This window comes from Kryptolebias marmoratus, linkage group LG24 (assembly GCF_001649575.2).
Source record: "Kryptolebias marmoratus isolate JLee-2015 linkage group LG24, ASM164957v2, whole genome shotgun sequence".
Lineage (NCBI taxonomy): Eukaryota > Metazoa > Chordata > Actinopteri > Cyprinodontiformes > Rivulidae > Kryptolebias > Kryptolebias marmoratus.
Genome location: NC_051453.1, coordinates 12,000,320 through 12,024,872, shown reverse-complemented (window position 1 = coordinate 12,024,872; position 24,553 = coordinate 12,000,320). Strand labels below are relative to the sequence as shown.

The 24,553-nt window shown below is 39.5% G+C and overlaps 1 protein-coding gene across 2 annotated transcripts in view; it reads right to left on the bottom strand.

The window, feature by feature from the left end:
* The window catches only part of si:ch1073-396h14.1 (disintegrin and metalloproteinase domain-containing protein 10), a 30,572-nt gene that overhangs the window by 1,773 nt on the left and 4,246 nt on the right, over positions 1 to 24,553 (bottom strand). For both annotated transcript variants that reach the window (XM_017407397.3, XM_025003993.2), the window contains 10 exons: positions 19,025 to 19,110; positions 18,156 to 18,278; positions 15,640 to 15,732; positions 15,254 to 15,422; positions 9,746 to 9,909; positions 5,250 to 5,421; positions 4,986 to 5,130; positions 4,591 to 4,774; positions 2,183 to 2,282; positions 1,710 to 1,930 (listed from right to left, as the gene is read on the bottom strand). In XM_017407397.3, the coding sequence (XP_017262886.1) occupies positions 1,710 to 1,930; positions 2,183 to 2,282; positions 4,591 to 4,774; positions 4,986 to 5,130; positions 5,250 to 5,421; positions 9,746 to 9,909; positions 15,254 to 15,422; positions 15,640 to 15,732; positions 18,156 to 18,278; positions 19,025 to 19,110 (1,457 nt within the window). The remainder of the gene's footprint in view (positions 1 to 1,709; positions 1,931 to 2,182; positions 2,283 to 4,590; positions 4,775 to 4,985; positions 5,131 to 5,249; positions 5,422 to 9,745; positions 9,910 to 15,253; positions 15,423 to 15,639; positions 15,733 to 18,155; positions 18,279 to 19,024; positions 19,111 to 24,553) is intronic.

The following is a 24,553-nucleotide window of genomic DNA, read 5'->3' as shown; positions in this document are numbered from 1 at the left end:
TGCTGAATGTTAATATAATGAATGTTTTGCATTGTTGCATTGCATTGGGCTAACTACAGGTGAACATGTAGTTTTATTAGAGCTATCAAAATTAAGTTAAACTGTCTGCTAAAAGACAGCCCTGTGCTCATTGACATATTGTTTTTATGTCTTTGAGAAGCACATCTCTCAGATAAGTTACTGTACATAACATTTGCTTTGTGGTACATTTTCCCTCATCTGTTGTGTCTTGTGTGATTGTGGTTTACTCTGAACTGCTATAAAACTACACATGTGAACTAGCTGATAACTGGTATGATGCATCAAATGGTAGCATTTACGCTTAAACTTTATGCTGTCCATTTAAGTAAGTAAAAAAATTAAATTAGGACTTGTATTCCAGAGTGAGAACAGAAGGAGAGGCATTTACGGTCAGTTAGAGCAGAAAGAGAGGTATTCCTGTTGCCAACTAGAGTGTAGGCAGGCAGAACTCCCTTGAAGATCAGTTGTGATGAAGGCAGGTTGACCTCGACCCCCTCGTCAACTTGACGCGATGGGTCGGCCTGGATCTCAATCTGGACCCTCATCAGATAAAGCGGGCAGAAAAGTTTCCCTGTCAACGACTAGAGGGTGAGCAGGAGAGGTGTCTGGCAGAACCCCTTCAACAACCTAACAAGGTGGAGCCAGGTTGGTCTGAACCCTTTTGTTAACCTGAACCCAGATCAGTCTGGACCCCTCTGTCTGGGTTGGCTTGGATTCCTTTGTCAAGTAGAGCTGGAACAGACAGAGGTGAGTTGACCTGGACCTCCTTGGTGACTGAAACTGGAATTGACAAAGGCGGTTCTTCCTGCACCCCCTTGATGACTAAAAAGAAGCTAATGAGAAGTCCTGGGCAGGTGGCATCGATGGAGTCTTAGGCATGTGCCATGGCGTTGGTGAACATTTGGCTGTGGTGGCTGTGGCAACACTGAGAATGAAGCTGTGATCTGGTCCTTAGCATAGGCTGGAGCTAGAGCTGAGACATGGCTGCACAACCTTGATTTCAGCCCCGATAGTATCTAAACCTATTCTCATGACTGAAAAAGCCCAATATCCAAGCTTTTGTCTAAATCTTTTTTATAAGAGACTATAAAAACAGCATTTGTTCCAAGTCACTAATTCAGATATGGTCTTTTTCAGTCTCTCAAAAACAAAAAACAAAAGTTGTACCACTTTCTGCTGCCAGTCTTGGTAGCCTAATGGGTCCAGATCTGGCCGGACCCTTGATGGGGTACAACCTATGTCAGAATCTAGGTTGGTATCCCCTGAGTCAGTGATAGTTAGATCTTACTGTCGCAGAGAGTGATGAGTTCAAGGACCCAAAAGCAGAGATCTTGGAGGTAGTGTTTGAACAAGGTAGCATACTCTAGGAACTAAACCAAAGCAAAACTGTGACAGAGGCAGAATGACAGAGTACACAGGACAAACAGGAGGGATCTGACACTGCTGAACACAAGGAGTAAACAGAATATACAGGGAGGGGTGATGAGGAAGTGAAAACAGGTGTGCTGATTATGACTAGAAGACAGGTGATGTTTTCTACATAAATAAACACATTACAGGTACTTGGTTAGGTTGTGGTGGGATTTTATCTCGGTGATCTCCCCTTGACACTCGATAGCTGATCACGGGTTGATTTTAGTAATTCCTATGCGTAAACGAATAAGTACAAGTAAATAAAAAGGTATAACCTTCATCCACTCCGCCATGTCGTCAAAATCATCCAAATGAAGAAAAGAGTTCTTCAGTCTGGCGATCGGGCCGTCTGCATCGAGAAGGCGGCATACTTGGAATTTGTCGCAGTAGCCTCGATTCCCTGAGCACGGAGCACCACCCACCAGAGGCAACAGCTTCCTCTGAAACTGACGAGACAGCACAGAGGAGGTGGTGCTGGCACACGTCTCGGGTTTATCTGCAACATACACAGTCAGACCACAGAGTTTACTACATACAGTACCGGAATTACATGTTACTTTATATACTACACACAGAATACACTACATCCAGTCCATTACAGTGGTGACAGGGATTTTAATTTTGTTTCTTGCGAGTAACTTGAGGTTGCCGACTGGAAAACAACAAGTTAGAGGGGATTGTTTCCATACAAACTGACAAAGTGTAAACCTGTTCCTCAGTCAGAGAGGAATTATGGGTCTGTGTTTACCAGGCTGCTGGCAGCACATGTGGCATTTCATCTTCATGTTGTCTCCCGGACAGTCACACTGCTGCAGGCGATGCTTCACACACACAGACTCAGCACAGACCTGCGGAAAACAAACAAACAAACACTTTTATGGTTTCTTGCATGCAAAAAAAAAAAAAAAAAAGGCTGGGGAATGTGGGAAATGACGAAAGATTGTAAAAAGTGTTTATATTCTTTAATTAAAAGCAGCCTCACCCTGTTGACACAATTAGAGTGAAAAGGTAAGCCGGTACTTTCAATGGGTCGTAAACAACAACCCGATAATTTTATAAACCTATTTACAATACAGCTAATGATTCTTTTAGTTCAAACACAATGTATTTACTTAGGAATTTATAATGATTTGCTAGGTATTAACAAAAGATTTGGCCTCATATTGTCTCAAATTTACCATGAGTTAAGTGTAATTATGAGTACTGTAGAGAAAATAATGTTCATGTACAATAAATACACTTTTTTCCCCCAAAATTGTATTTTCTTTTAATTACAGGGATGTTACAGAGAAAACCAATAGCAGATTTTTAGTACAAGTGTTTAACAAATACCAGACATTGTTCAATATTTACCAAAACTGTTAGGAATCTACACAATTAAATCTCGACACGGTCCTAGTGTTAACAATGTTATTGCTTTCTCTTTTTTGATTTTTATTCATTTGAAAGGATGAGTCATAGTTGCATTTTGTTAGGATTAGCTTGGTATTTGTTGGTTTTGTGTTTTATTTTTATTAGTTTGTTCTGGTCTGTTTTTTTCCCCGTCACACCTGTTTCTAATTAACTAATCATCCAACCTATTTTCACTTCTTTCTTGACCAATCTTCTCTTTCTGCATCTCTTCCTGTCTGTTTTGCTCTTTGTAATCCTTTAGGTCATCTCAGGTCTTTCTCTCTCTCTTTCTTCTTCTGCCATGACTTTTTTCTGGGCTTTTTGTTCTCCAGATTTGTTGGTTTTGCTTTGAATAGTCTGACTTTCACCTGCTCACCGTCTGAATCTTGCCTGTATTCAGTGCTTTCATTGGTCTTTATCTCATGACAAACATCTGGCCAACACTTCGTTGTGATGCAGATTCTCACGCATTTGTTTTTTTCCCTCTATGTAAATGAAACAGACTTTAACATACTGTTTTTAGGGATTGAACCTGTATATAAGAAAGCAAAAGTCATTAATTTTGTGTAAAAAATAGTAGTAAAGCTTTTGAATTTATCAGAAATATACGACTCTGCTTCTTTGATTCTGCATGGATCATACACACTAAAAACCAATGGGTTATTTTGATTACATAGTTACTGAGTTAAACCTGCTGGGTTGGTTTGACCAAATATTGGGTCAAAAAGTTTAACTGAATGGTTGGATCAGAAATGAGATGAGACAGTTTTCACAGTCTACCATTTTAGGCCAGAAGTTGACCAAATTGGACCTGACTGGACCTCTGCTTTAGGATGTAAAGATAAGTTGGTAAAAACAACTTGTAAGAAAATATTTAACCAGGTTGGCTTTTTTAATAACTTTTTCTAAAATAACATTAGTTTGTCATAGCTAGTTGATGGTAATAGATGTCAGCGCCAGCTAGCACTAACCCAAGTTGTAATTATTGAATAATCCAGGTTTTCTAATTCAACAAATTAGTCATTTAATTAATTTTTTTGGTAGAAAAGTTTAACCAGAATGCTCGGTCAAACTGATAATCCAACCCTTGCTCCAAATTTCACCCTCGCTGGGTTACAAATGCAGTTTTTAGTGTGTACTCACACATTATTCCCCCATCTTCCTAAAAACCTTTTTCCAGGTATTTTTGTCTTTTTTTTCAAGAGTTAAATCATCAGAGATTAGCAGAGACTGCACATCTGGAGAATAAGATCTTTAGAACCTCTGATGAGGCAACATTCACAGCTGGAACAACCTCCCCAGAGCACAGTGTATTTAACGTCGAAGGAAAAGGGTCAGGATAATTCTTTTTGCAATCACACAGAGATGGCGTGGCAAGATGAACTCAGGCAGTTGTTTTTCCAGTAATTTTATTCTAATAATGCATTTGTTTATAAGTAAAGCTGCTCAGTCATGTGATTAGTCTTTGGGGGATTTTTCGTATTCATGTTAGCTGAAAACAAAACAGGAAGCACTTGTATGTCAGACAGGAAACAGGTTTAAGTTTGCAGCTAATTAAATGGGCTCGTATTTGTTTTGTTTTTTGAATCACAAAAAAAGTTGTACTTCAAGCTCAAGATGGGTGATGCAGGAATCTACTCATGGATATGTAAAATGAATTAACAAAACTGTTCTTTCAACTGCTGTTTACATGGATTGTATTTACACTTGTAAATGATGCCTGAACCGCCAGGCAATAAAGAAAGTGTGCTGCGTCCCTCTCACCCCCTTCAGACAGACTCGGGTGCCCTGACTGCAGATGGTCATGTTCTCCTTGGCGTGTGGCTTGGGGCAGAGCGCGGAGCGGCCCGTACACACACTTTCTTTCAGGCAGTCTGTCTCTTCATCACACATCCGACCCGCTGGCTTAAACGCACAGTTATGGCCACAACACAGGCCCTGACTCGGACTGGTGGATGGACAAGTGAAAAGACATGATACACACACAGTCAGTGGGACAAATCTGCTTGAAACACAAAATGTAAACAAAGTGGTTTCAATGAAAGGGGCATTACGATGTGTCGCACCAATAACAAGTGGGATTAAGAAAGTTAGAGCATGTCTAAATTGACAAATGTTTGTTTTTAAAACCTCTGTTTGTAGTTTTATTTGTGCAGTACCTGCAGACTTTACCAGGCTTGAGGCGACACTGGACTCCCACCGGTTCTTTAGCACTATAACAACAAAGGTCTGTGTCCCTGTGCCCAACGTCACACTCCTCACCCTCCTCTACTATCTGGTTGCCACAGATGGGCTGGTCGCTGACTGGCCAAAGTAAGCAGAGATGAACATTAAAATCACAACCTGGATTCACGCTGAGTAATGCGGGATGTAAACGCTGCAGGAAGCATGAAGACAAACACTGTCTGATGCATGTCTCTCACCTACAAAGCAGTCGTCCTTCTTCAGCTTCAGGACTTTGCTTATTTGTTCAATGCTGCAGGGCGAGAACTTGTCATTGTTTTCACGCACCTCATCTGTGGCGTGAGGAAACATCAGGTAGCGGCCCTTACCACCAGAAGAGCCAAGGTTCCCGCAGTTCGGCCCCTCGTCGTGCTGAAACACGAGCTGATATTACACAGATGTGCTTCCTTTTTTTAAATTTATTTTTAAATCCCAAACAGGGACATTAACTCTCTCTTTACAGACCTCAGTAGAATAATAAGCTACTTTTAAATCACATTCAATGTTTTCCTGAATCTGATGTTTCTGAAACAAACATGTTGATCACCAGGGACATAACTAAAATTCCTCTCATGTTTTTCTGTATCATTTGGTAAAAAACTCTCCTATCTAAGTGTCAGACCAATGGGGTTGGTTAGGAAACCAACTCAGTGATTAAAAACGAACATAGACACATGTACAAGGAGCTTGCCTTGATGTGGGTATTTCTTACTCTGGTCCTAATTAGTGTGATGGATTAAATAAGTGTCATTTGTTATGTGTCTGCCTCTGGGAACTGTGGGAAGATGGGACAAAACAGACGATAGTATTTTTAAAAAAAAAACCTGGATTTGTTTTTGTCTCTGCAGAGATTTATTTGACAGAATGTGGCACCACACAACATTTCTGCTCAACATTTGGTGATTTCAGAGTACTGACAAGTGCTATTTCCTGAGAGGTTTTGCAGAAACCCAGCTCACTGGCTTGCAGACCTCATCTGAACTGGTGACAATATGTGACGGGATCAAACTAATAATAAAAAAAAGTCTTAGATTTTTCTGCACAGTGTGTTTAGTTTTTGAACACCTGCTGGTGTTGTACGTTCTTATCACAATACAAAGTCAGGCAGGTGTCAAAATAAAATTACTAGTCGGGGAATTTTCCTCAGTTTTCCTAACGGTAGATCGAGCAGAAGGTCACAGTTTGGGTTAAGTGAAGTTTGGAAATTGGACAAATTCTCACGGTCAGGATAATTATTTTCTAAATTAGGCATGGGCCAGTATGGCATGATTTAAAACAATTAAAATATTTCATCATATTGATTTCTGCAGCCTAGATTTTTAATACCAAAGTGCAAAAATACCTGCTGCTGCAAACCCCCATTCACCCACACACACACACACACACCTGGTGTGAGCTGTCAGTCAGTTATGACATATTTTATTTTATCTTCTATTATTTTATCACCTCATTTATTTGTGCACTCCTGGACCTTTTACATGTGCAGCACTTTGATCAACGTCTTGTGTTTAAATGAGCTTATACTGAATATAAATTAGACTTGACTTAAAGAGATGCAGTTTTAAAAACAAGTTCACAACATAGCTTTGTTAGCATATTTATGTTACGTTACATTTACCTTAAACGTCAGGACTTGGATCTGAGAATGGCGTCAGACTCGACTTAACCAAGTTCCAGTTGTAAGTCAGAGAACCAGGTGGATTTTTCTACTTGTGTTTAGCTAACTACCATTAGAAACAGTATTTTTCTTTTTAAATAAAATCAGTTCTGATGCACTTTTTAGTACCTTTTAAATACAATGATACTGAAAAACTAATGTTTTAGCTTTGAGTTTTCATACAAGAATCTCATAAACTGATAAACGTCTCCACCCTTCAAAGAGAGAAAAGTTGAGAAGACTCTACAACCTAATTCTCGTGAGAACAAGCTGTCTCCGAGGTGGTTGTGAAACAAATGCTCATAAACTTAAACCCAAGGAAAACAACTGTTGTTAAACCCTTGAAATGACAACAACAGATGGATAAAAATCTGATGGGATTTCAGTTAAACTTATTATTAGATTAATATTAATGTGAGGAAATATAGCTGGATGTTGTAGTTTGTCAATGGTCTCTAAATCCTCATTGTTGTTGTTTTCCCTCAAAACACAAAGCCGGACGTGAATCCATGATTAACCCCCACCCCTTACCTCAACACTGAAAAAAAAACCCCAGCTTTAACTTCAGCACGTAGACACCAAAGTCAGTTTTCATTTGGTTTTCCAAACTGAGGGAACGGATTTTATATTTCTGCTCTTGACCTTTGCTGGAATCTGTACAAATACACACGTCTGATGCAGTTTGAAGGTAAAAACACATTTAAAAAGTAATTTGTTGGAGATTGCTACCTGTTAAGCATAAGGGCTTTTTAAATACATATGGGAAAACATAATGTGTGTAACTCATTTGTGTTATAAACTGGTTGAGAATATAGAAGTGAAGATTCAATTTACTCCAGCGAATTTTCTGAAATCTCAGAAAAAGGAAATATTTTTTTCAAATGCAGTTCAGTAGTGTTATCCTCTGACTTACAGGTGTTGGGTTGCTTTTATCTGAAATAAAAAAAGGAAAGACTACTATTTTTGTAATTGAAAATCTAAATGTTATCCATTTAGTTTGTGTAATTGTAGTTTATTTATTTATTTTTCTCAATTATCTAGACAGGCCATATTAAATCAGCTTCTTGAGGTTTTCCTATCAATGTGTGAAAGTTTCTTTTTTTGTCGTTGTTGTTAAGTGTGTAAAAGGTTGTTTTTATCAGTGAGGAAATGCTTCTTAAAAACCTAAAACACCTCGTTTGTAGTCTTGGATTTTAGTGCTTTGTTTTATGGCATCTTGATAAAACGTGTTTGCTCAAGGCTTATCTAGTGGCTGATTTATCAGTCGTCAAACAAAGAATTAGCAGCTCTCACGTACGCACAAGAACTTTTGACGAACCATCCGACCATTGAACTGGCCCTCAGTGAATTAAATCGGACAAGAAAAGAATAAATGACAAAGGTAATCATGTTCCGAAAGACCTGCGAGACAAAACTAAGTCTTTAAGTGAGCATATTTCTTCTTGTTGACTTGTGACACATTTGATGGTGCTTTTTAGGAGACACAAAGACGTTTGAAAGTGGACAAAGCAAATTCTTTACTTTCTAATCTATCAGACACATTTCTGTGAACTCTATGCCTTTCAGTAAGAAAATAGCAAACACAATAAAATCATTTGGAGTGCAACAACCTTTAACATTCCAGTCAGCTGCCACTATGGAAGCTCAAATCTTTTCAAGATTATCTCCACAATTTTTCGAAAGAGTCTTTGTTTTTGGAATATTTTCACCTCCATTTATCTTCCATCTGCCAAGCAAAATGAATCAAGCCTTTAATTTTTTTGCCTTAATGCAGTGAGTGGATCACAGCTCATCGCTCTGTTTCCTACACCGTGCTTCAAAAACCCAGGTAAATGTGGCAGAACTGGTCGATGGGGCGAAGGCTCAAAAGTCTATTTGGTCTGTTAATGTTAGAATAAAGAATCACAGGAGGAGGAGGATGATGTTTCAAGGAAAACTCCAGTTGGAAGGAGGACAAAGCTGTCTACGTGACTCACTCAGAGAGGGTTGAGTGAAAAATTCATGAGCTCCTCACTGAAGTAAAAGTTGGTGTAAAGGCTTGTATATAAAAAAAAAAAAGACACTCAAACAAAAGACATCCCACGACGCTAAGACTGGGGTCACTTTAAACAAACTGGTCAATAAAAGCGAAGGTCTCTGATTTCCATTTAGATGAATTTTAGGGACAGTTTGTTCAAGCGTTGTACAAATATCACTGTGTCCAATAAAAATATTTACTTTAGGACTAAAATCTGAATCACTTGGTACACAGCCCACATGTGTGCAGGTACAATATATGTCCTCAGTTCTTTACTCACGTTGAATTTGTTCTCTTCCTAACCAAACAGGGACATATTTAGTGACGTAAAGTCTCAGTAGCCGTGGTTCTTTACAAAATAACAAAACATTGATTTTCTTTCAGTGTGCAGGAGAATGCACTGCAATGTTCCAGTGGCTGCTGTGAGTTTGGTCAGGCAGCATTTCAACAGGGAAAGTTGCACAATTATTAACTGAAGACGCCACACTAAGAGTCAGAGACTAATCAAAGCTTGTGGAAATATTAAAGAAAATAAAAAAGTGTGAGTACCTCACCTCTAAATGATGGATTAAAAGGTAAAGAACAAAATGACATGTCAATAAACACCTGCCTTTTACTCACAAAATATCACAAACTCTAATCTAGAAAAATCTGAGAAACCAGTTAAGCATCTAGTTTTGATGTTAGGTAACTTTTACAGTAATTGTAAAAATTGGCATTTTCATACAGTGAGAGAGGCTTTCCATTTAACTAGCATGTGCACAAACAAATTTCTAAAAACTGAACTGTTTTATGTCTCCAATCTTTGTTTTATTTTACCTATTTACCAATCAAACTGTTTACACTAGTTTGATTTTAAAGGTCTACTGACAACTTCTGCTTTAACATGGATGGATTTATGGTTGCGATGCAGCTATCGTGTCTTTTTTGTTGAAATTCAAATACTCCGAGATGGACCGTGAGGACAGAGTGAATATCTGAGCATCAGGTGCTGATGATCGGTGGTAAAGTTGAAGACTGACCGGAGAACCGAGGCTGTGGCCCAGCTCGTGTGCCATGGTCAGCTGGACTTGTCGAGAAGGCAGGAACTGTCCGTAGTTCTGAATTGTTACCAGGCCAGTGTTTAGGGTGGACATGCGGCCATTACGGAGGGTGGTGTACTGTGAACATATTCCTCCCCAGTTACCTTAAGGAAACAAAGCAGAACAGTCATGGAGTTAGAGAGTTAGAGATATTTGTCAAGCTCAAATTGGGGAAATGACAATTAAAGAAAACTCTGCATTCTCAAGGCGGTTGTTCGCAGTTTTTGGTGTGGTTAATACCACCGAAATCCCTGATAATGACAAACAAACACTTCCAAAACTGTGATAAAAATGCAAACTCCATAAAGCCAATGCAGTTAAAGCACTATAAGCACACAGCCGGGAGTCACTCGCAGTGTGGTGCAGTTGCGTAAGTGTTAATATTTGTGGAAATGTTGTCATCCTGTGAGGCCCCAGTTTCGGGGAGCCATGCACATATTGTCCAATAAACTTGCTAACCCTTAGTTTCATATCAAAGCTTCCAGAGCTATTTGGTCTGTAATGATTTCTTCTTTTTTTAGTTTTAGGTGACCCTGAAAGGCCATCCTGTAGTTACAAACAGCTGGCAAATTCACATGAATGGATGGCAGAGCTGTGAAATCATCCAACCACAGTGGTTTTTAGGTCATGGTGCATTTCTATTTAATGGTGCATTAGCAGAACAGAATTACCCATAAAAGTTGTTGCAGACATCCTTATTGCCCATCATATATGGATGAAAACAACTAAATCTTAGAGGATTTCAAATCTTTATAGCTTCATGTAAATTCAGATGAATTTATGTGACCAAGTCTTTCAATTCACACGTGGCTCTTCAGTGGTTCTCTTCTTTTCCGTGTCTCTGTGTGGTTCAGGATGGAGGCATCATGTGAGTGTTATATAACACCTCTTACACAGTGTGGTCAGTTACACCATTTTAGGAAGTGGGGGCGAGGGGGTCTGATGGACGCAGTCAACGTTATTTCAGAGAACCGTTGAGTTCGCCGGGTGTCACTGAGGACTGTGGGAACCAGTTGCTGGATTCCCTACCAGCATGTTATGTTCAGCATGTTGTTACACAGTAAGCACAGGAGTGACGTCCAGAAACGGTCAGGGACAACTCGAGGTTCAGCAATAATAACAAGCCCCTTATCTATGTTGCTGTAAAAACAGGGAGCGTACTGCAGCAAGAAGACTACATTACTGTCATATATGATGTGAAGGACACTGTCAATGCTGTAAACAGAGTATCTGACTTTCTGGTACTCAATATGAGGTTCACCGTCTGTTAAAATTTAGAGGAATCATAAAAAGAAAATAGGATAAATTTGCACCATTACTTGTAATTTTTACTACTAAGAAACAAACTTTCTTGAAGAACTCTGTTGGTCATGTTTAGCAAGAATTCTGGCTGCATTTATTTCACATCTTGTCTTTGACACAAAGCACACACACACTCACTCACACACCCAGATGGACTATTCAAGGAGGTGGGTTTCTTAGAAAGAAGTTTTGGAAGCTGATCCTGTGGTTTTTGGCAGCGTGAGCAGCGAGGACTTGTGATTTTGTCTGCTCCACCGTTTTGTCTTCACCACAAAAATAAGTCCCACTCAAAGACCCCTATTATTAGCTCGCTAGATAAACACAGTCCTTTGACACAAACAGTCATCTGGATCACTTGCACTAAATGTATACACACTTTTCTGATGAAAACATGCATTTACATTATGTAGTGTATATGTTCTCGTATACTCACTGGGAAAAAAACTTTCCCTCCGCATAACAGGCAAACATTCAGAGGTACACACATGTGCAGGAGGCACTGCATATGTAGATAACATTCATAGTTTAATATGACCTAAGAATAGTAAGAGGTGGTCTTTCCCAGCATACATACGTAGAGGATGTTAGCGCAACTAAACAGCACTATTAATAACAAAAACAGATGAGGCGAGCTCTCGCTCTTCAGAGTTCCCACCGTTCTCACAGCAGTGCTAACTTGGAAGGCACCCAAAAGTAGCTACTGTAAATAATGTAACTTCATTCATTGCCTGTGCCTTTGTTTCTGGAGTTCATTGACCTGCCCAGTACAAATATGAACAGGAATTGTTCATTCTATTGTTGGGCTAATTTGTCAATGGTGAAAGCAAATTACATAACCTAATCTATTTGGAATGCTGCAAGGATCTTACTTAACCTGAAACTTTATATTATTTTGTTAGCCTCCGTAATATCACAACAATAAAATATTAAAATGGCAGTGTGTATGAGAGACAATACCATACAATGTGATAACCATTGATATGATAACCAATATTTAGGGGTTTGAAGTATTATGTAGACTGTGAGCTTCCTTTCTGTAGTAACTGCACTGTGTAGGTGCTGTAAAATAGATGCACAAAAGCAAAAAGATACAAATGTAGACAAAAAGGTGTTGAATTGAAATAGCATTTCATAATGGTAAATTTAAGGTGCTGTTTGCAATATTAATTGTATTTGTCATGTTTTTAAAAAGAAAAAAACAAAAAACAAAGGTGAACTGAATCAATAATGGAAAGGAGAAAAAAAAGCTTTGTTTGCATCAAACATAATAATAATAATAATAATAAGGTGTAAATTAGTAGTGGTGTCCCGATGTAGTGGCCACATTTTTTTGATGTATGGAAGAAATTTTGCCTCAGTATTAATAAAGTATGAGTTGTGGAATTAAATTATAATAAAAGCATAACAATGCATATCACACAGGTAGTCCTCTAAAGAATGAGTTTGTGTGTTGTTGATAGTTTTTGCCAAAACTAGGGCAAGAACAAAACGTTTCATTGAAGTGTAATAACACACAAGAAAAAGTTACTATGAGGATAATAGGGAATCTCTTCCATTATGTTTGATGGCCTATAAACAAATTGAACGTGATTTCCGCAGAATGCTTCATGTGTGGTATCTATCTTCCGCAGTACTTCCAGTGTTGTGGAGAACTCAGCAGGAGGTTATGCAGTACAGGGATGACCTCCTGCTGAGTTCTCCATGTGTGAGCAGGAAACTGGAGACAAAAGCGTCGGTCTGTTGTTGTTCCTGCCCCACGCAGAGTGAAGCATTGTGGGTAGGCATACAAAGCAGACGAACTTGTGTACGCTTAGATCTGTCACTTGTGCCGTTTGAAAAGTGTGTAAATAAATAGAAAACATTTCAAAGGGAGCGACAAGCGATTGGGTGTTTGTTTGCTGAAAGGAACTGAGCCAAGCCTCGTCAGCTGCGAGACTCAGTCTATGATTGTGCTGCGAAGAATGAAGCTTTTCAGAAATGAAACTCTGGGATGTGGGAAAATATAAACAAACAAACAAAGAAAAAGCTGCTTTAGCAAAGAAAGTAAATGTAAGTTTAATTATTTGATACGTTCGTTGCATAATTACTGGCCATCACTATAGATGGCGGGCAATAATGTAAATGCCTGTGTCTTTATGTGTGTGTGCCTTTGTCTGTCTGTTAGCAAAATAGCTCATGAACCGCTGGACTGGCTATTGAACCTTTCAGACAATATTCAGCAGACTCAATTCAATATGGCTGCCACAGCTAGTTAACTTTAACAAACACAAAAATGACTATAACTCAGTAAATTTAACAGACATTGAGTTAAATGTTAGGGCGGTATGCATTCCTTCATGGAATTACACTTTTTCATTTCAAAAACAATAAATGCACTCTTTACCTCGCAGTGCAGGTATGTTTGATTTTGTAAAGTATTTTAAATATTGTGCAGATGTTCTCAGCTTGGTAGAAATATCTCTTCATGTGAGTTTGTCTTTCCTGTTCCCTTTTAGTCTTTCTCAATATACTTTTTTCCCCCTTTTTTGTTAAAAATAACCATTTTCAGGGATCCAAAAGAAGCAGAATTTCACTGGTTTGAAATCTTTTAAGGGATGAGACATTTGGACCCCAACCCCCCCCCCACCTCTGATGTGTGAACATAGGACTTGTTGTGGGTTAGGGTTAGGGGGTTGTGAGTGCTGCCTACGTGCGAAAGTGGTGTTTTCTGATGTCGCTCCTGGAGGCATATAGAGGTCTTTGAGTTTATGATCTTGCAATTAGAGGCTTTGCGTTACCCAAGACCACTAATAAACCGGCGTAAGTGGAGATACGGAGGTTGAGTGTATCTGTTTCTGGAGGTCAAACATTATCCACCGGCATGAGACAGAAAAGTCTCAACTTGGATCAACACTTTAAACCCACCGTATGTGTGTGTGTGTGTGTGTGTGTGTCTGCACCCTAATCACATGTCATTGTGGTGGTCTGCTGCTCTCACGCCCCCTGGGCTGGCCAATCCGAAGCCTCGTGGGAGACAATGTCACCGAAACTAACGGGAAGAACCTCCCACCAAAACAATTCCCATGTAAGAACTGATTTCCTCCGGCACAGGAATAATACTACACACACAGCTTGCCTCACCGGGGCTGCCTGATGTTACAATGATTGCTTAACACTTGTTTTTGTCCACTTTGTGTATTTAGGTCACTGAACACTTTGAACTCACGCAGGTACATTTGGGAAATAGGGGTTCATTGAAAATGATGCCAATTTTACACTGAAAATCTCATTGAAAAAACATTGTGTGCTTACTTGTTCTGTTTTTTTAAATTCCCTTCTGCTGCGTTTTGAACAAAGCGACAATTTAAATACACAGTAAAAGCCATGTTTTGTTTAAGACAGCATAAACCTGTTATAAACTTTTTTTTTTAAATTGCACAATTGCACATTTCCCACTTGCAGTATTGGTCTGCTTCGCCCTCCCGTGGACTTCCAGGGATAATTTGACTAAACTTTTCCTGATTTACTTTTTCTTCTGCTCCTTTTTATCCTAACAAGAAGTAATGTGACTGTCTTCACTCTCAGGACCTTTTCCTCTCCCACATCCAAACTTATTTTTTGTTGTTTTCAGTGAGACTTCTGCATCTACAACACAATCCAGAACAGTGTCAATATAATGTATATCATATTATTTATATTATGGCACTGTATTTAAAATTCTAAAATCTTCAAAAGGTTGACTCGCCCAGGCAACCAGCAATTTGCTCAGATGAACTGATAGCATTATTTGTCCACACCGTCATCTTTTTCCATTCCTGTGCAGGCAGTTTAAACTTGTGATCACAGCAAAAATGAAAACATATAATAAAGTTGGATCAGAACAACGAAAACATATCCCAGGCATGCAGTTTTATCTTTTAGGATTATCAAGCAAATCAGAAGTTTGAGATGTGCTAAGGAAACAGCTCCAGTGTGTGACTGCTGCTGTTATCCAAACACGCTTTTGTGTAAAATCATCCTCCAGGCAAACCGATATTTTCATAGATCCCCACAGCGCAAAAAAATCCTCAAGCCTTTTATTCTTTCCACACAAGGTAACTAAAACAAACCTCTCATTCTATCAGTTTCATGAAAACCTTGGAGTGTGTTTTGAGTGATGTGACTCACCTCCCTTGCCCTCCCAGGCGAGGCCCAGCACGCCACTGTAGTCCCTGTTGGTGAGCAGATAAGACAGGCAGAAGTTGCCCCAGTTGTTCTCAGAGAACAGACTCAACAGCTTCTCGGGCCCAATGAACAGATGAGACAGAGGATCCGTTTTATCCTCTTTGGTCATCACCTGCGCAGAAAACAAAGTTTCTTAACAGCCAAGGACACAAATGATCTACCACTGCTGCACGTTTCTGGTCAAGTTTCCTTTAAATTTCTGCATTCACAAGCTCCTGAGGCTTATCACGAATCCTTACATGTCTGTGATTTAAAGGCACGTGTGAAAAAAAAACGGGATTATTGATGACATTTGACAGCTATGTCACTTGTGCGCACAAGGATCTTACATGAAGGGATTTCGCTTTGAAGTTGATCAGCTTGATTCCATCAAAGTCAACCTTGTCGTAGATGTCGTTCACAGCCCGCAGGTAGGACGCAACCTGAGAAAGTGCAGAAAACAGCCACCTGATCAACTACAAATCCTCTATTTCTGGTCTTTTAAATTAAACAAGACCAGCAGAAGGGTTAAATTAGGCACCTGAAAGTCCATTTAACTTTGCCAAGTGAATTAAATCAATATAAACACTTTTAACCAAACTCTGATCATGAAACAGCCAGAGACCACATTGGGCAGTCTGTAAAGTGAACTTAATTGCGGAGTGTTTTCAGTCTGGGTCGTACTGTTCACAACACACACATGACTCCATACAGCCAGCTGGAAAACTTTCAGAAAGGTAAAATGCTGACATTTGACCAGTGTAGACTGACAACAGAATTTTGTTTATTTATACTCCACAACCGCATCACGGCATTGCTTACCTTTTACTCTGCTGCCCGGGCACAACAACGGCAACAACCACAAGGGTGCATGTTTAAGGTGGATAAATGTGAGGAAGGATAGAGGTGATGAGAGGAGAGATGGCAGGAGGAGCAGGAGGACGATGTGAGATATTAAAATAAAGCAGCTGCAGACAAACTGACGTACACATTTACTGGTTTTTACTTTGCTCACTAAGACATTAAATAATTAAAGGCCTAGCATTTCTTGAAGTGATGCATATCACTCACATCCTTTCATACCAAAGTTTTAAACTAAGAATGTCTTATGCTGAGAAATAACAAAGTCATAGCCATTTTAGTCAAATCTTGAATCTTGAATCTTGTTCAAAAATGCACAATTTGTGTACTTTATATCATAGAGTAAGGATTGCTTATAGACAAACAGAAAGTGTAAAAAAAAAAAAAAAGTTTGATACGTAAATTCCCTCAAAGTTATCAGCCAGATGTAGGACACATGCTGTCCTGAGCAGGCTGTTTTTTTGTTTGTTTTTTATTTTGTCCAGAACAGCCATGTACTGATTAATCAAACATCTAGACTGGATCTTGTTTTTGGCATTGTGGTTTCCCACTGGTTGCTTCATGCTGAAGGTACAATTTACATGCTTTGCACAGCAGAGGGAACAAGCAAGAGTCAAATTGGTCAACATTCACCCAGTTGGACTGTTGCAGATCTGTTTCAGACAACATTTGGCTCAGAGCCTCGCTTTGGCTCATGTCTGCACTCTATAAGACATCATGTTCTCGAGATGTTTCTTACTTCTGCCACATGATGTAACAGATGTTTGTTCAGCACCGCATCAGGTTCTGCTCTCAGCCTCACAGGAGAAAACATAATAAAACTGTAAATTATTAGAAACATTGCTGGTCTGGAGCCAGATTAGACTTTTTAATTTGTTCAACTTCACATACACAACGAAAACAGTGCCACCTGACTGGCTACAGTAGATTTTAGCATTAGGAATTACATCAATTAAACTTTTATTGGAGCACAGTGTAACCAGAATCCAAGGCCCCGAATTCAGAGACAAACATGTAAACAAAGCACACAGAGTTCAACCAGAAAGGTTAGATACTATAGTGGTTTCATCAGAAGGGGTGGGGAACTTTGTGTTCTCCTGAGAGCAATGACATTTTATTTTCTAGGAACAAAAACACGTGTAGTTTTGTTTTGTGAACTCTATTTTTAGATCCAACAGAAGAGGAATGTACAGCAAGTCTTCCACATCTGGTGAACCTGCTGTATCATAGCTGAAAGTGAACTAAACATATGAATTATGCCCATTTACCCATCCATCCATCCATCCATTTTCTGCCACTTATTCATGGTCTTGTTGTGGAGACAACAGGTCCATGAGGGAAACCCAGACATTCCTCTTCCCTCCTCCTGAGCGATTCCAAGGCGTACCCAGGCCAGACAGGATACACAATCCTTCTAGCAAGTTCTGGGTCTGCCCAGGGTCTACCTTCCAGTGGGACAGTAAAACGTCCAAAGGGAAGCATCCAGGAGGCGTTCTAATCGGTACCAGAACCACTACAGCTGACTCCTTTCAATACAGCTCTAATCCAAAACCTCTCCAGATGATGGAGCTCCTCACCCTATCTCTAATGTTGAGCTTAGTCACCATGTAAAAAAGCCTATTTCAGCTGCTTGTATCTGGGATGTTCTACTTCCGATTCAGGTCTTATCACCATAGATGAAGGTTGGAACATAGATCAAGGAGTAAATTGAGAACTTTTCCACTCAGCTCCTTTGTCACTACAACAAATCAAACCAAAGCCCTCATTATTGGTGACGAGGCCCCAATCCATTGATCTATCTCCTGCTCCATCCATACCCAGATACTTGAACTCCTTCACTTGAGACAGAGACTCAACCCCTCAACCTTATGGTAGCATTGTTTTTTGTTTCAAATTCAGCTATGAAGTGTTTATGAGTCCACCAAGGTGAAAAAGGTGGAATCATTAACACTGCATGGCTAAACAAGTGATTTACGTAACATAAATCCAGGGTTGAATGATTCACCTGAGCCACGACGGCTTCTACAGACTTAAACTTCTTGTAGTAGAGGTGGTCAGCGTGGAGGTGGAGCAGGCAGCTGGTCTTCAACTCATCGACCGTTCTCCTCGACCGGCTCAACGGTGCCTCCTGTGGAGTAAAAGGGTAAGACCTGAAGGAAGAAAACCACTGATGGGAGGTCGATTTGTAAGCAGATGACTTTCAGACTGTCTTGGTCTGATGTTTTATAAGTTTTTTGTTTTGTTTTTTAACTAAAAAAAGGTCAGAACAACACAAGAACCTTAGAGTGCATGAAAGTTAACTCAGTGAGTGTTGGTGTACCAGTGGGAATTGAAATATGCTACAGCAGGAACACAACCTGGACAATCAACTTGGAGCTAAACATCTGCTCAGGCCATTTCATGACCAAACAGTGGAAATGATCTCCACCGGCAGACGTGTTGTTAAAAATGGATCAGCTGCAACATCCCAACATCCACCGTTTACAATAGACTTCGGGGCCACCGCCCATTTGGTCAAAGGTTAATGATTAACAAGGGGGACCCAAGGGGCTTGATGCGTGCGACAGATGTTTTTTAAGAGCTGTTTTCAAGATTTTACAACACAGTCAAGGTTATATGTCGGTATTATAACATCCTTCTCCTGTTCGTTGTTCTTGTTGACTCACAGGTGCAATAAATGTTACTGAATGAATAAATGTGATCATAAATCAGGTAAGTTGTGAATTAAACACACAAGGGAATTTACACCATTAATCATTGATGAGTTGGGAGGGTTTTTTGGCTATAAAGCATGTCAAAAAAAAGGAGGAAATTCTGAATCGAAATGAAAGAAAGGTGAAGTGTGTAGACGTCTGTTGTCGGTGTGGTCTGTACCTGATTGGCTCTGAGGTTTTGCATGGCGAGGTTCAGATGCTCTGCACCACAGAATCCATCTGTGTGCAACGACATGTGTGGGAGGACTAACACAAAAACACAAGCAACAAGCGTTTAGTCGCACACATGAGTCACACACATGCATGAAGATTGTTGTCTTCTTGTATAAATATGCGGAAAGCCAAGTAAATACTATCACGAGTGAGTCCTTGAACGTGTTCTTTCATTTAGTGCTTCGTGGCAAAGAGGAACAGATAAACAAAGATGGAGGTTCAGCTTGATTTGATTAATTTTAAGAAGCAAAAAAAAAAGAAGATAATGTTAACACAACGCTGGTTTAAAGTCATATGTTCAGCTTGTTTGTGCTAAAATCATCCCTGAAAATGTGTGTTTGATGAAAGTTAGTCAACAAAGAACAACTGGAATATTTAAGCTCTCTAACAAAAGGGAACTTATTGGTTTTATTTTGATTTGATGTTTCAAAATGAAGTTTATTTTATCTTTGTTGCTTCCCAGCTGAAGAACAAAAAAAAGCTCAAACATTTGAAGTTTTACCCCAAAAAAGGTGACTAGAATTCAATTGAACTTGCTAACATGTTTGCTTCAGCTGCATCACTGTGGTGCAGACAGATCTGGGCGTAAAGTCAAAAGTATTGATTGGCAAGCTGTATAGATTTGTTTATACATGTTTCAGCACTGATTTACAGTCAGAAGATGCTGGCCGTGACTAAAAGAAAGAAACTGAGGTGATGACATCTGCTTTGAAAAACTCCTGAATTCATTAGTTTTGAGGTGTTAAGGACACTCAGCTGAAAGGTATCTTCACCGTTCTGCTCAGCTTAGCTTAAAAGAAGATGAAATATATTTGGTTTGGGTTTGGTTGGTTATAAATCTTCAATCCTCAAACAGGATAAAAACATCTATTTGTGCTAAATGAAAAAAAACTTTGTTTGTGCATTCCTTGTGTTGCATTTAAACAGTCAAGAAGTCATTCCAGTTAAAGGACCTTCGCATGTTTTTTTGTTTTGATTCCAGATTTCCAAGCATACTAGAAGGATCTAGCTAGCAGAAAACAAACAGGACAATCACAAAAATGTAAATTAACCAGAAGCCGGACAAAATTCTGAGAAGAAATAACTAATATATTGAATATGGGCGGCACAGTTTTGCAAAGATGTAGTGATAAATTAATCATTCAAGGTGATACGTCCAAATTTTATCAGAAATACGTGCTTGAAAGACACGGTCATCTAAATGGTACCTGTCCATTTACAGTTACAGATATGTCATCATCTACTTGGGACTTTATACACAAGAGACTCTCAAAACACACGTCAGTGGACAGTCATAATTACTTTTCCTTGTGGCATGTACCGAAGATACTTTATTTTGAGAATTATAAAAGTAAACAAATGAAAATCTTTCTGTAGAAACTTGCAGGCCACACACGCGATACTGATAAGAAGTCTTTAATGTTTTTTATCAGTACAGTAACTGTGCCAAATAGCTCTCTGTCAGCTCAAGTTTTACACTTTTTCTCTAAGAAATCTGTACAAATTAACACCCGAGTTAAAAATAAACCTTCATGTTCACCCATATGTGCACAACAACCCGTTAGCGTTCATTTGTTTGTTTTTTTTGTACATTTCACGCTCTACTTCAACACAACATTGGGGTCCTTTGCCAGTCAGTGGGAAACTGAGACAGCAGTGTGTGGTGTTGATGTCACTCTGCAATGGATCTATATGAATTTCAATCAAAATATCTCCTATAATGCGAGTTATTTGTACTGTAAATACATAATCAGTGCATTAGCGGCTGTCTTTATGAGCTGTATGTCATGCAGAAGCTCCCTCAAATTCTCAGACTCTTTATGTACAGGCCCCTCATTTGGAAACCAACACAGAAGTCTGAAATGGATCTCTGGCAGGTCTGCCTGTGGAAACACCATGATGCTGTGCCAGTCAGATTTCACTACAAACATTGTCGTCTGTAATTTGCAATACCTTTGAGACATCTGTCTCATCCCAAACTGATGCAACGGAGCTCGGACTGGAGCCTCGGGAGACGGGATGTTATGAAAAAGCTGCGCTATTACATAAAAAAATGCAAGAAGTCAAAAGATGTTGCAACAGAGATTATTAAGTTTATGGTCAAAGGTCGATCTGGATATGCAGCAATATGGGTAGGATGTAAAATTTAAGTGACTTTTTTTTTCACAAGCCCAGTCGTTACATAACTGAGACAACCACACAGGAAGCAAACTATTCCAGTAATAATAATATGAAAGTCCTTAAATCCCTCTATGACAGAGCATAAAGAGATAATTGTCACCTTCAGATGTCACTGAGAGTTACGAGAGGACAGAATTAGCCATTTTTACCCAGTTAACTAAAGACCAGCAGGAACTTCAAGGTTCACTGCAAAGAGTGTGAAACCAGTTCAGTCTCAGGTTTAGGCCATTCAAGGAAAGACGGCCAACACACGATGGAATCACACCATCCTCCCAAAGCTCCTCAGCCAATCACAGACCCCACACTTCAGTCTATGTATGGCGCGAGTGGGGGAGGGGGGGTTGGACGTGGAGCCCCTAAATGCCGGGTGTCGACCCAGAATTATTTCCAGACCTCTCCTCCTGCCTTCCCTCTGCACTCCCAGTTTGTCCTCTCCGCCACGCTGCAGGAAACCCATCTGTCTGTCTTGTGATCCGTTTCAAACAAATTTTCATTTGACAACTAAATCTGAGCCGGGTCGGCCACCAATCTGCAACCATTTACTAACTAATTTTCTTTTTTTTTTTTTAAATGGAAGGGTTTCCCTGGAATAAAAAATAAATAAATAAATCAGAGTCACATTTCAGCCAAGACTCGAGTTTCCAGCAGCTGTTGACATCCATTTCTGTTGAGCAGTGTGGTGAAGAAAGTTTAGGCCAAAATGCCTCAGCATATCAACACCAATTTACAGCATTTTTATGCGGTGCGTGAAATCCTACTCTGTGTTTTCATTCACATAGCTCTCTTTCATAATAAATTAGCTGTCTTGATGATGGTGAGTACTAAAGTGCAAACCAGAGTAGGTCTGTACAACAGCTTAAGTGCTTCAACACTTATCTTTAGTTTATCCAGCCTCTGCATGTGTTAGCTGAAGTACCATGAAGTGTAATTTAATAAGGTTTTGTCAAAGAAATAGTTTCCAGTGTCTAAAAAAGTCTGTGCACATATATTGCAAACTTAAAAATAAAACCATTTTATCTCATATTGAGCAGATTTCCCACCAGCCCCCTCTCTTTTCCACAATCAATACAATTTTCATAGCTGCCTTCAATTTTACATAATACTAAATATTCTCCTGGAAGGATACATGGGAATGTATACCCTGGCAGCTCTCACTCCCTGGCTGTCTTTTCTTTACATTAGTCAGAACAGCACTGATGCAAAGCATTACGGTCCGGGTTTTAGGAATCAAACACTGATAAGCTTCTTGTGTTGCTGCAACAGACCGAGCTCAGCCAGAGTCTGAGCCATTTCTCAAAGCCTGTCAGCAACTGAAAGCATTAGGAAATAGGCGCCCGAAGCATAACTTAAAGGACTATTCAACTGAAAAGTTAACAGATTTGTATGTGCATTAGATAAAGATTAGTGCTTGCAACAGATGATTCAACTTCTGAAGACCTTGATGAATGCAGACTTAAGATTCAAGTCTGAGTGAATCCAGGCTTCATTAAGCAGCAGAGATTGTGTAGAAACATGATGCTACAACACAAAATACCAGAAACAAACATTTACATATAAACAAAGTTAGAAATAAAATATTGTAGCAGTATGTAGGGGAGGAATTAAGACACTCAGATGGATACCAGTGGTGTTCTGCAGGTTTAATTCATTTACTGCACACTTTTGTACACATCTATTATAAGTTTGTTATTTCTTTTATTTCTTAAGGGCAAACATATGGGTTCTAAGGTGGAGATGAACACATTAAATTCAATTCAATTCAAAACTACTTTATTAATCCCAAAGGGAAATTAATTTGATTAAAACATGATGACTCCACTGATTGAGACAAAAGTGTTCATCTCTGCCTTTTTTAATCTAAATTTATCCCTCACATCATCTCCTTCAAGACAGCTGGTTTCCTGATAAGAATCTCTTTATTAATATTATGTAACTATTTGGATGGTGAGGGTGTCACCAGCAAACTCCACATGAGTCGGTCCAGTATAAGTTCAGGGTGGCCTGGTAGCATCACTGTCATGTACAGAGTCGACGATGTATTCATTTATTTCAGCCAATCTAAGAGGCTTTGTTACTCTGGTTTCTTTTATGACCCAGAAGACAACTTTTTAAACAGTTTATCACACAGAGATGAATGAAACAAACCAAATATGTCAACCATAACAACCTGATCTCGAAAGGAAGCCATAAGCTTTCCCACATTTTTTATGTTTATTCAACAAGTTGTTTTCCAGTGTGGATATTTGACCAGACTGAACATCAAAAAGTAATTTTCTGCTATCGTACCAAACCCTGTTAGCGCATCACTAAATGTGGAACACAACGTCAATTTATATTCCAAGACTATTAAAATGTTTAACTCCTCTGAATTTTAAATGTGCTGTTCCCTTCTGGACACAATTATAAACATTTATTTATTACCTAGAATAATTCTATAGGTTACATTCAGAGTGTTAAGGTTTATCTGAATGTGACTAGGTGTCATGATATCATCAGGGCCCTTTGTCTCAGATCTGATGGACCCGATGACATCCAGAATCCCAGAGGACCTGCAGCTGCTCATTCAAAACTTTAGACGACAACCACAGGAAGTGAAAACATACACGTTATGTCACCACGTTCAGCCTCACACGGTCGAACCTTTTATGGCCTCCTGTACATACAGGATACGCCGTCCTGTGAGTGAAAGAACAGGATGCTGTCGACTGCAGAGCTAACTAAAGCACAGTTTTACTACAGCTGGGCTCGAAGAATCTGCTTCAGGAGTGAGGAGGAAGGCAGGCATAGAGTCTGTGTAGACAAAGGGACAAACATGTGAGGGTGGGAGGTGATGGTCCTGTTGGAGGGGGAGAGTCTTGGCACAATCTGAACTGTGTTTCCAGCAAAATGCTTTCTTGGAATAAAGTTGTACGAATGCAAAAACCCACGCGCAGCCAGAGAATGGCACGCACATTGAAATACACATGCACATCTAAAGTTTGACAGATTTGTAATGACTTTCATCTGGACAATTCAGGCAAAAGCCAGCTTGGATTGTATTTCAACTTGCTGTCATAGAAACTGCCTTCAAGGCCATCAAAGACCTTCCTGCAAGCTAATCTATTTTTTTTAATTTCTTTTTTATTCTCTCTTTTTGATTCACTGAGTCCCATTTCTCCTCTTACTTCATATTCAACTTCATAGTTTCCTCTTCATTTCAGCCCGGGTCCCATCGACTCCTCCTCTTGCAAAAATCACACCATCTTCAGTTTATCTTTTCTTTGGCCGGCGCCCAGACGGGGAGAGCCCCAAACCC